The 13,026-nt window shown below is 38.8% G+C and overlaps 1 protein-coding gene and 1 long non-coding RNA gene across 4 annotated transcripts; one reads left to right on the top strand and one right to left on the bottom strand.

Moving 5' to 3' along the window:
* The first annotated feature begins 285 nt into the window (after positions 1-285).
* Positions 286-3,508, top strand: LOC124110994. The gene is made up of 2 exons (XR_007218277.1): positions 286-1,617; positions 1,670-3,508. It is a non-coding gene; the product is annotated as an uncharacterized LOC124110994 (long non-coding RNA).
* Positions 3,509-4,865: 1,357 nt separating this feature from the next.
* On the bottom strand, positions 4,866-11,245 carry LOC124110985. 3 transcript variants are annotated; one of them, XR_007218276.1, is made up of 6 exons: positions 11,137-11,234; positions 10,450-10,584; positions 9,788-9,868; positions 8,818-8,922; positions 5,844-7,685; positions 4,866-5,797 (listed from the first exon to the last, which is right to left on the bottom strand). XR_007218276.1 is itself a non-coding variant. In XM_046470511.2 (5 exons), exons 1-5 carry the CDS (start codon positions 11,146-11,148, stop codon positions 7,542-7,544), a joined length of 477 nt encoding a protein of 158 aa, XP_046326467.2. In that variant the 5' UTR covers positions 11,149-11,245; the 3' UTR covers positions 4,866-7,541. The 3 variants fall into 3 exon arrangements, 2 of the variants coding, with proteins under 2 accessions (XP_046326467.2, XP_046326476.2); XM_046470511.2 differs by having other exon boundaries at positions 4,866-7,685; positions 11,137-11,245; XM_046470520.2 differs by having other exon boundaries at positions 4,866-7,685; positions 11,070-11,192.
* Positions 11,246-13,026: the final 1,781 nt, after the last annotated feature.

Genomic DNA, 13,026 nt, shown 5'->3' with positions numbered 1-13,026 from the left:
TCGAAATTGAAATCCGGTTCTTAAACTGTCATGCAGATTTCGGTCAATTGCAGGATTTGCAAAGCATGTGCACCACTAACTCGTCAACAGATATTTTCTTAATCTTTTCATGTTTTTAATCAAGGTGCTCACATGATTTGATGCACTTCGCAATGTAAGACTCCTTTTATCACAATATATAGATCTTGATTATTGATCAGATCGTCTTGACTTGGCGCCACCGTTTGTTTGAAGCAAATGCAAGTGATACGTGAGGTAGAATCTGATTGGTCCATAGGAGAGGCATAGAAGGGACATAACTCTTAATAGCCACTGGTGGCGCTACGATCGAGCCGAATTCCAGCCTAGTTCGGCAAGGGTGGAAACTGGACTTTTAAAGTCAATTAACTCTCTTGCCTCGGGAAGATGCCTTCAGAAAGGCATAAGATTGGTCTAGTGGTTAGTTTGTTTACTTGTTACACTGGAGACCTGGATTTGGGTAGAATGTGCCATTCCAATCATGGGGTTCCATTCTATGAGAGGGTTGAAATATTGAGAAAATAGATGAGGAAAATATGCCTGTTCCTCTTAGGAAGTATTTAAATCCATGATAAGTAAAAGTAAAACTATTATTTGTAAATTTTGGGTTGAAAGTTTCATAAACCAAGACATTACAATGAGCTTGAAGGGTGACTGAGGAAATGGTAGACATGGGAACTTGGGTAACGAGGAGGAGGGAGAACCTTGCAGAGCACCACATGGCGTCACGGGACATTCTGCTGAAAGTATGGAACGTCACATTGAGTCGTTGACTGTGATTTAGTGTAAGTTGTGTGGCTTCTAAAGGTTTTGTGGTTATTAGAACATTTTGTGATGATTAGAAGACTTTGTGATCAGTAGAACCATTTGTGAATAATAGACAGTTTTGTGCTGAATAGACAGATTTGTGGTTAAAAGTAAACAAGGAGGTAGATATTTGTGTTTTTATATTAGTTGTTGTGAAGTTCTGTTTTGCTGGGAGTTTGATGTTGGGCCACTGAGATTTGAAAACTAAACATGGCGCCTTAGGTTTGAGGAAGCCCATGTTCGTGTAGTATGTATGGTCATATCGTCAGCATGCTGATATTATATTTATTGCTGTCAGTTAGGATAACAAAACGTAGAGATGCTGTACAGCTTTGGAGATATATTTACAATTTGGAGATAATTTATCCTGTAGAAGTAATATGTTGATACTGTAAATATGTAAGTATTTGAAACATTTGTACATTTGTGATCACATATATAGGTATGTAACACATTTTTATTGAAAATCTGACTCCAAATATTCTGAAGGTGTATCATATCTTTACAGTTCTTGTACTTGTGGTAATTTGAAGGCATAGATTGTGTTTATTTGTTAAAGACACTGTAAATTGTATAAATTCCACTTTCTGATCTCACTGCTATAACTAATGGAGTGACTATGTTTGTCTTGCATAATGTGTTTCTTGTCTTTCTGCTCCTGCTTTGTGCTTAGGTTGTGTTTGGGCAGGTTGTGCTCATAAACTGTTTGGGCAGGCTGTGCTTGTAAACTGTTTGGGCAGGTTGTGCTCATAAACTGTTTGGGCAGGCTGTGCTCATAAACTGTTTGGGCAGGTTGTGCTCATAAACTGTTTGGGCAGGTTGTGCTCATAAACTGTTTGGGCAGGCTGTGCTCGTAAACTGTTTGGGTCTCAGGCTCTCAGCGTTGACACATGGTACATTCATAACTTAAAATGGCCAGCTTTATTTCTTGCTTTCCCATCTCTCCTAGATGTACCACCCACACCTTTATGTCCTACCCTTTTCATCGATTAGAGTCCAAATACTTGTATGACAGACCTAGAATTAGTGTAGAAAGGAAGGCATTTGGAAACCATTTTTCAGACGTATTGTGAATAACACTCTCTGCATATATTTGATAGATGTGAGCTTATAATAAATAATGAATTTGTATGGCGCCTGATACCAATTAAAAGCTGCGATTTGATAAGACCTGTCCTTGCTCTGACATGGTTCTTGTCTAGCTGAGAACAGTATTCCATCTTACACCTGTTGGCTGCATTGTTCTGAAGTGTTTTAACATTTGGTTTAGTACATAAGAAAGTTACCCGTGATCCGGGTTAGAATTGGCTTTAGCAACCCATGCTTGCTGTAAGAGGCGACTATGCTGTCAGAGAAAGAAGGTTCCTTGTTTAATCGTCTGTAAATGGTTTCCAGTGCGTCGCTATGAGTCCTTTAGTTCAGGTATAACACCAATTATCCCAGATCATAAAATTCCAACATCTTCAATAAATCAAAAATACACATGTGATATTCAACAGTACATACTTTCTCTATTTATTGAAAACATAGCCAGTTATTTATGACCCAAAGTGTTCCATTCCTTGTTTCCATGGTTACAGTGTAATATCTCAAGCATCTTCCTCATAAGAGGGTAGGCTTGTCATTCCAACACCTGCAATGTGTAAATATATATTAAGTAGGATAGATATTTAGGGTGGAGAATAAGATGCTACACGACACAACCTAACAAATCTAAGGTATATCATTTTGGATGACATGAAAAGTAACATTTGAAGCACTTACTGCTTACCAGTACGAAATGGGATATTTTGTTCATGACTGAATGAAGTTGCTCTTATGAAATAACCAGTAAACTTACAGTAGTAAGAGGGGAATTGGGATCAAATCATGAGAGACTCATTAATTTGGTTGTTGGTGATAATAGGATTCTTCTCCTTTTACTCCCCTTTAGAGATGAGACTGCTACATTTGTGACAAGTGGATCTCACAGCTCTCACCAGTCTTGTCTCAGTTATCTGTGCTATGACTGTCAGAGCTACAACTACCGTAAATCTAGGTTAGGACATTCATAGAGCTACAGACTATTATGTAAATCATAGGGCTACAACTCTGTGTTACGACAGTCGGCATTACAATTGCTCTGTGTAATGTGGGCAAGATGTGTGAAGTTCCCTTCGAAGGCCTGCCCCTGTGGTTGGTGAAGAAAGCATCACCTGTCCGAGTATGCATTGTTATCATTGCTCATCTCCAAGTGTTATATATATTTTAAGTCTGTGTTACAGTAGATATGCTGTTTGTCATTTGTTATTTTCTTGTTGCATCTTTATGTGCATTTGAGGGAAGTAGGTGAAAGTCCACATGTCAAACATGATGGGTATGTTTCAGGATCATATGATGCTTAGATCATGAAATGGAAAACTAAGAAGCTACTTCACTGTAGAAACTTCAGAAGTAATTTTATTGATAAGTACTGCAGAAAACAGAGTCATCTCCCTTAGACTATTTCAGTTTTTCCCCTAATGCACAGTGAGATTTGAAATTGTTTTATTGTCCATTCCTTGCCAGAACTGACTTAAAATTAGCCACTCCACATTGCAGAGTAGATCTGAATTGTTCAAGTGTCAAGTTATGTACAGCAAGAAAATATTTACTTTTTTGCCATATTTCAAATTAGATGACAATAAAATTATGTAAGCCTGAATTTTTGTTTTTATTATTATAATATTGAATATTATCTACAATGTATTTATCACATGACACACCTTATTGTTCCGCTGGGGGGGATTCCAGGTTAGAATAGGTCCCCAGCAGTCTATGCTGGTTGTAAGAGGCGACCAAATGAATTGGGTCGTCAGGCTTGGTGGCAGGGTTGATTGCATGTGTGCATACCCGATGGCATGGATCGTTGCTCACAATATTGATCACTTGATTGTTATTTACTGTCCTCAGTCATTAAACAACAAACACATCTTATCCTGTTTAGTCATCTCAGCCAGCGTTGGAAAAAATCCTATGGGAACTATGTTCCTTCTAGGACATAACAAAAGTGTCTACAAGAACTCGGAATGGGTCTCAAATACACCATGCTTGTCCTGAAGCATTTTCCTGTCATTTTAAGGCCATGTCACGTGGCTGTTTGTTGTTCCCTGACTATGGATCGTTGTTGATCGTTGTCATGCTTGGTCCAGAGTTCATTCAGTTCAGGTCAAAGTCACAAAGGTGAAAACTTGCTGACTACAATGTAAAACATTCACGCTCAAAGCAAATCAGTCTTACTGTCCCAGAGCTGTGAAAACTATATGCAGTGGAACCTCATACTACACTGAGAGCAAACAACCCTTTAACAGCAACATTCAGCACTGCCTTGTTAAATGTCCTACACAGTAACTCTTGTCCAAGGCTTTGAGGTCCATGTTGATACACCTGTATAGGGTGTCTGCTTGGAGAGTGGAAAGTTACAAAACACATTAATGTAGATGTTACTTTCCCTGGGGCTTGGCATTTAGGGGATAAAACAAGGACAGGTCAGCTTGCTCAGTGTGTGTCGGACTGGGGCATGATGTTGATGGGCTAGCACTATATAACCGGCATTAGACCGGAGCAGCCCCACACGTGCATGCATGTCGCTATGTAAGTGCAATAATCTTCCGGTGTAGGATTTTGAAGTCCATGCAGATAAGCCTGTATTGGGTTATGGAGAGTTATCAACCCTGTGGGATAGAATTGGTCCCATAGCAACCTATGATTGTTGTGATTTAATCAGTCAATAGATGGTTGATCAAGCTCAGTTACCTAGGTGATAGTGCGTGATCGTACCCAGATAGAGTGGTCATAATATCAGTCACCGGATTGTTTTGTCCAGATTTCATTATTCACAGCTGGAATACTGTGGAGTGTAGCATCAAACAACAAATGGAGAATGGGGGGAACCGGATATATATGGTCATGGAACTAACAAAAGGCTGTGGTCATTTTGTACATTTGCACACATGTATCTTTGGATTCATTGACAATACAAAATAGAGGACAGGTGGACATAACAAATAATGAACACAAAATAAATTTAGTAAAATAAACTTTATTCTGCACTGTGATATAAGTAAATATGTACCATTATCACATCACATATATCCAAACCAACAATATAACCCTGATACTGGAATATGTGAGTGAATATTGCTCAACACAGCATCAACAATCTTACAGCTATTTGTGGTGAGATTTGGACATGTAACATGAAAGATATTGTTCAGGCATGAAATTAACCTAAATGTTTTTGAAAATAAGTAAGAATGAAAACATGCACAATTTCTCTTAGCAGCACCACAATCAGGAAGAGAATTTATGGATGTCAACTTTTTTATTATGAGGAGCACAACGTTTTGCAGTACATATATATATGTATATACTTACTCCTTCAGGTGAATGATGAACGAGTAAGTATACACTCAGAATGTTGTGTTCCTCATAATAAAGAAGTTGACATACATAAATTTTCTTCCTTATGTGTATCACTTTTAAATGCCTTTCAAAGACTTGAGCCCCACAATCACTATTAATGAATGCAATATTGCTGCTCCCGTGACATTACACACTCACTCAACCATTGCAAAATATGTTCAACAGGCACATTCTTCAACACAAGACTACACAATAGGAAGAATATGTATTGCACATCCTATCATAAGATGGACACACGAATGCACGCACACAGATTATTGCACAGACTTAAAAAAAGGGTAAATGGTCCTGAAAACCAAGAACTACAGCAATCAAGATACAACATGTATACTGAAAACTTAGTCCAGACCCTGCTAATCCAGAAACCTCGCACTTATACAAAGGTTTATTAGAGTGAAATCTGGACAGTTGTTAATCAGGATGATATCAATGGAAATGCTACTCTCCAGTTTAACAGGGTTCCACTATATTAACCGTTAAGTGATACTTGTTTTGAGGCTTTCTGTGTAAAGTACAGCAGTTCCAACACCTCTGGTAACATCAGTCTGTTGAAGTGGATCTAAGCCCTGTAACACCTCTGGTAACATCAGTCTGTTGAAGTGGATCTAAGCCCTGTAACACCTCTGGTAACATCAGTCTGTTGAAGTGGATCTAAGCCCTGTAACACCTCTGGTAACATCAGTCTGTTGAAGTGGATCTAAGCCCTGTAACACCTCTGGTAACATCAGTCTGTTGAAGTGGATCTAAGCCCTGTAACACCTCTGGTAACATCAGTCTGTTGAAGTGGATCTAAGCCCTGTAACACCTCTGGTAACATCAGTCTGTTGAAGTGGATCTAAGCCCTGTACATCATCTCCACAGCTGTTGCAGACCTACATTACATCATAGCACTGCTTGGGACAATTAGTCTGAAAACATCTACCACAGACAAAGAAACAGGCAAGATTGAGTTATCTTGATATTTACCACTTGTTAAGCACCGCTATAGGAATCTCATTAGGGAGATGAAAGAAGGTATGACTTTTAGTGGAACAAAGAATTATAGAAAAGTCTATCAGTAATGTTCCACACAAACTTCCATTAGAATCAGAGCCTGTTCAGAACCAGAAACTCCAGAGCCAGTTTCATAACTTTCCTTCATCAGGGGTAACTTAATATTCATTGAACAGGTGATAATAAGCATGATTAATCCAAATAAAAACAACATATTTCTAATCACCTGCCCTTATCACCCCTTCTCTTTGATAATGACATCTGACAAAACCCTTGAACATGTTGAAACATCTCAAATTTGTCAAAGGAGAAACACTATTTTGTTTGGGCAGTCATTTTGATTGACATGATTTGGGGTAGCACTATCTCCTTCAAATTAGATCTCATCTCCAATATGATACCTCTCTGCATTAAGATCTCAGGACACCTCCATAGAAGGACGCATGTAGTGAACCCTGAGTGACCTTTGACAGCCCAATCAGATGAGTGGGATCTTGAGCCAATCAGATGTCAGGTTTGTTAAACAATTTGGCTTCATTCCTCTTCCACCTTGATTCAGAAATCTGCATCTCCAGAACATCATGCAGAGAGGTATCATATTGGAGTGACAGGTCGGATTTAAATGAAATTAGGCACCAAAATAATACTGAATTACTCACACACAGTTCTAAATCATTGAACTTATCCTAAATATGTTACACTTGCACTGTTAAAGCTATAATGCTGTAGGCTATTTGTATAACTGATTTAATGTAAATTGATAGCCTTACATAATGACAGTTTCTTATTGTAAAGCTGAAAGAGATTCTGTATAATTAAATCTCACAACTCTATATTTGTAAAAGTATAGAAACAGTAAACAATGCACTACATTTGAAATAAGTGAACACAGATTGTTCTGAATGTTTTCTGTGTCCAAACTGGAAGAACTCTAGTTCCTTAAAAAACAACTCCAATAATGACACTGCTCACTATATTTGTAGAATTGACACAGCATGGGTAACAAAACAATAAAAAGGGAATGGAAGCCTTATCACTTATTATAAACTTTGGCAATAACGTTTGGGCAAGTTATATCAATATAATATTTGGCATCGATGTGACAGGATATTGCATTGGCAGAGATATATCAAATTTTAATGTTCACATCATTGACATGGTGGCCAAAAAAGCCATCTGTGTTTAATATAGTGACTGCTATATCAACAGTAAGATAATCATGATAATGACTAGTATGACTTATATTAAAAGAAGGATGTGCCGATGTCAGGCTGAGGCTGTCATAACACAAAGTCCATGTTGACGGTGTTTCCCTCTCGGACGTGGACGACATGTTTCTGCTGGTACTGTGTGCCCCAGGCTCCGGCCGACACGGCGTAGGTTCCAGGCTCGACCAGAATGTGCACATCCTCTGACCGCTGAAGCTGAGAGTAAGTGAATGAGTTGGGTTTAACATTGCCTTAAATGATGATGTGTCAGCTTAATAATCGAGTGAGCAAGTTTTAACGCAACTTTGAACAGTATTCCAGGTATATGACTGCATATAAGCTTACTGTGAGAAGAAATGTGAGGGGATGCTGATCTTAGACGTTTACCACTTCGGTGAAACCCACAATCATGGGTATGGTGCTGACAAACCTAGAAACATAAGTTTTCGAACCCTAGATCATAGGTGTCTGGCATTCCCAAGGGATGCAACTCTGCACAGCGAATTGCGGTGCCTTAGACGACTGAGTCATCCATCCCCCTAATAAACAAGGAAAATCTAAAGTGATACAAATCTTACATGATTTGTTAAAGCCACCAGCAACTCTATGGTTTCCTGTTTGTTTAATGCCGCACTCAGCAATATTCCAGCGATATGACAGATGCCAGTAAATAATTGAATCTGCACCACACAATCTAGTGATTGATATTATAAGCAACCTTCCATGCTATCAGGGTACCTTGCCACACAATCAGCCAAGTCACCGAGTATGACCACCACTGATGAGATATCCCACATCTCCATGTCTACCTAGTACCTACCAAACCTTAAATGATTTATCAGTGCCAGGTGCATGATCACATCATACTCTGCAATAATCTACAGGAGGCCCCCAGTTTCTTATCCATAGACATTTTTTCACAATTGAATTTGGGATGAATGATCTATTTGTCTTGATAATTACTGGCACACATTTGGGTTTATTAGAGTTTTATAACATATTGGTGTTAATTTGCACTTATGACATTTGACTTTACAAGTCTTTTGCTTTCCATTATGTATTAATAAAAACATTCTCATGCAGCTAGCGACTATTATAATCGGTGGTCAGGCTCGGTGACAAGTGTTGATGCATGTCATCATATCCCAATTGCATAGATTGATTCTCATGATGTCAATCACTGGATTTTCTGGTTGACTTGACTTGATTATTTATAGACTGCTGTCATATAGCTGCAATATTGCCAAGTGTGGCTTTAAACAACAAACAAACAAACAAAGTTTCTCTGCAAAAAAGGCATCATGTTAAAACTCAAAATCTTGACAGGTATGGTATAGCTGGCACCTACTGGGTTTGTCTTGTGTGTTGCGGTGTATGTTGGGGTGTGGAATCTGCTGCAGTGGAGGGTGTCCGAGGCACTCCGCTGGGATCTGCCTGCACTGTTGTAATAACGCTGGTATAAAGAAATACAAACAACCTCATAAAGAATTTGGCAAATATTAATGCTTCCTTCCCAGTCTGTGCCAGGATATCATTGAAACCTACATGCATTGTCCTTATCAGGAATTAACAATCAGAGGAGTAGTCAGGAAATGACATACAGCGTTTTCAATGTAGAACGATGTTACACATCAGGTTGATAGTGATAAATTTATTTAGGATGGGGTACAAAGAGAGTGCTGTATTCAACGTAATAAGCGCCCCCTCTTATAAGGGCCCACAGCGATATTTGCTGATATATTGGCAAGTGATCAATCCCAAATAGCACCCTACCGATTGATCAATGTACACAAGACTTAAATTCATTCGTGTATAATATGCACTCGTGTTATATGCACCCTTAATTATGGGCAATTAAATTCAGGAAAAATATATCTGTCGTATATAAACATTTCAGGCTGTCAGCATAAACCACGAAATTAACGATCTTTCAACTCTGTTTTTTCACCAAAATAATATTCTAATAAGAGCCCCCTATTTCTAATTTTGAGAGACCCTGGGCGCTTATCATGTAGATTACGGTACTCTCATCTTACTTTTTGTTTGGTTGTCTGTTGTTTAAAGCCGCACACAGCAATATTCCAGCTATATGATGACGGTCTGTAAATAATCTAGCATGGACCGACGATACATCAACTAAGCCAGCAAGCCTGACTACCAGATCCCGTTAGTCGCCTCTTACAACAAGCATAATCACCTTTTATGGCAAACAAGCATGACCTATTCTAACCCGGATCTACACAGGTTTTATTTTACTCTGGTTAAGGGGGAAACAGCCTAAAATAGGTTGATTACAGTATTTCTATGTTCAAGCTCACCTTGCAGTTCTTGGTGGTCACCGACATATAGTGCAGCATACTGGCCAGTGCATCATCCAGCGACGTGTACACATGGGGGTCCTGGTGGACACATGGAGAGAGACAGTCAGATGTGTTTTATGGTGCTTTTAACACTATTTCAGTTAGATCATGGTAAGTCAGCTTGATGTTGGAGGAAAGGCCGAAATGACGCAGGTCTTAGATGTTTACCACTTTGGTGAAATCCAATGGCATGGGTATGGTACTGACAAACCTAGAAACATGAACCAGGATACGAACCCACAATTATGCCACACCTCAGGCATGCAACTCTGCTAACAACTATGCTCACAGGATACTGGTATGAGAAAGGGAAACAACTATGTTCCCAACCGTGTAGTGACGAGATGATTTTAATACGCGGGCATTTTATGAGTACACCACCTAGATATCTCTTCATATCACTACATCATGTATATGAATATAAACAATAGCCAAACCATTTGAAAGAAAAATTCGGTAAAACGATTTATCATCATTTATTGACGAAATCATGGAAATAGCTCCTGACAAAAGTAATGGATGCAAGGGGAACTATAACCATGCTAACAATTGCAACAACTATAGCCATTAGGCTTGGGACACTTAGGATCAACTCTGGAACCTGGTTCTGGTTTTCTCACCTGTACAGGGTTGTGGCCATACTGCTTGTGTGATGGCCACTCCACCTTCCTGGCCCTGGTTCTTTCCAGCACTTCCTGCCCTACCCTTGAAGCTCGCTCTAATGTGTTCTCAGCCCACATGTCTCCCAAACATGGCTGAAAAATCAAAGGAAGTTGTATTTACCAATAAGGAACTATATATTACAAGAACAGTGAATACACTTCTGCAGAAAACCTTGCAGCATTGTAAACAGATTACTTTGCACAAACAGCAAAATATATCGCTTGACATCATGTGCAATTTGTACCAAAGTCTGATGATATCTGCTCTACACATTGCTTTGCACGTGTCCTAATCTTTTCATTAGCTGAATAAATTTAGAACATCATGACTCATGACTACACTGAAAGTGAAAAGTGACCACATGTATTTCGGGTGATGGAGGGTAATCAGGGTAACAATTGACTGCTTGACTGATCATGCTGATGTACATCAGAACTTTTGAATGAAAAGACTACAAAGTCCTGGTTGAGGAACTTTAATCAAATTTTCCGCGACCGCCAATTAGCCTGAGCCTTTTCAATATTGTTTTCATATTTTTTTGCCATGAAAGGGCAGCATTCATAACAAGTTTACCTACCAAGGTAGACGATACAAAATATATAAGTAACTAAGAAATAATCCAAGAGCATTCAGAAACGAATAACCTTCAAAGACATTTTAAAACAGATCTATTATCCTGGCTTGTTTGTCAACTCTTCTTCTGACTTCTCAATATTCAACGGTTTCGAACTTGTTTATCTCCCTTCATTCAAGGGAGATAATCAAAGCAAAAGATGTATTGGCTAGCCACACATAATATATATCACTGAGTTTTAAAACAGCAACAACAACAACAAACCGATATATTTTACTGAGGCTAGAGGTATGGTGTGCCTTTAAAGTACAGTCTACATAGCTGATTTCGAAATGGTGAATATATTTGCACACAAAACATATTGGATCAACTGTCAATGTAGAAAATTCACATTTGCTTGATTGTGCTCATGACAATATATAATGATATTAGCTTATTGGTGTAATATACTTTTTCAAAATTAAAATTCAGTTGTTATTCACAGGACAGAAATAGATATCACGAAGAACTAAAAGTAATCATTTAATAAACCCAGTTTTGCATATCAATTATCGCAACGACACAAATACAGAAAACATAGGATAAGAACTACAGCTAAGGATTATACGCACGCTTCAATATATATCCTCGTACCTCACCATCTCTCTCTGACACGGGGTGGACATGTGTCGTTTATATAACACAGGCTGACAATACAGGTTCGGAAATATAGATATCAGTTGTTGTCATTGAGAACATTGCTTAGATTCTGCATTTATATAAAATAAGAGAAAAGACCCGCTCACACACTCAGAATGTCGAGAGGCAGAGTTTGACTTTATAGATGACATATGCGCCAGAACTCACGAGAGGCATGTGAACGAATGTTAACCCCCTTAATGCCGGAAGGACATGTACCCCTAGTCTTTAACCCTCACCTTTGTTGAATAAAGAACCATCATGCACACAAAAATGCCGTTGAAGTTCTCTGTTCTGTGATATCAGTCATCAAATGACTACACTGGCGGGCAAAAGAAAGTATACACCCATGTTTGATGGTGGATAAAAATTAAACAAACAAGAAATGGTTATTCGATGGTGATTTTTTTTATACGAGTATCGTAGTTGTGTTTTGAGCCTTAAGCTTGCAGTGTTTAGGCGACATGTTTCACCCTAGTAACGTTTTGATAACGTTTGTTATCATTTTGGTCAAATCCTATTGTCAAGTGTATACTTTCTTTTGCCCGACAGTTTATTTTTAATTATTCCAGCTAATTTCGAATATTTACTAAATCACCATTCTCGGCGTTAAGTGATTTTCGTGTATGTCCCGAAAAAAATAAATCGGATAGTAGCTCGGAGAATTCAATTATTACAAATAAATTAAAATAATAAGTGATCACGGGTAGCTGTGCCTTATCGAACATTTAGAAACGCCTTGAATAACTCTAGATTAGTTAAATATATTGTGAATGAGTGAGTTTGGTTTAACGCCGATTTGAACAGTATTCCAGTGTATTCAGCTTAATGTGGGAGGAAAGCCCGAAGTGATGCTGGTCTCAGACGTTTACCACTTCCGTGAAACCCACGAGCCTTGGTATGGTGCTGACAAACCTAGAAACAAAATCATCGTGAACTGGTATTCGAACCAAGATCAAGCGAATTTAGGCCCCAAAGACGACTACCTAAAATGGTGTCAACTGATTCTGTCGGTCCCCGTGTTGCGTGCACACCTGTCGTGTCCCTACAGATACTCGTCTTCGAGTTGTTCCCGGCGTGATGACTTAGTGGGTGAATAAGTGATTGAGTTGATGAGTGAGTGAATGAGTGAGTCTGTGAGTGAGTCGGTGAGTGGGTCTGTGAGTGAGTCGATGAGTGAGTGAACGAGTGAGTCTGTGAGTGAGTCTGTGAGTGAGTCTGTGAGTGAGTGAATGAGTGAGTCTGTGAGTGAGTCGCTGAGTGAGTGAATGAGTGAGTCTGT

This window comes from Haliotis rufescens, unplaced genomic scaffold (assembly GCF_023055435.1).
Source record: "Haliotis rufescens isolate VD_foot unplaced genomic scaffold, xgHalRufe1.0.p SCAF_5, whole genome shotgun sequence".
Lineage (NCBI taxonomy): Eukaryota > Metazoa > Mollusca > Gastropoda > Lepetellida > Haliotidae > Haliotis > Haliotis rufescens.
The sequence above is the reverse complement of the archived record's forward strand: the minus strand, read 5'-3'. Positions and strand labels throughout refer to the sequence as shown.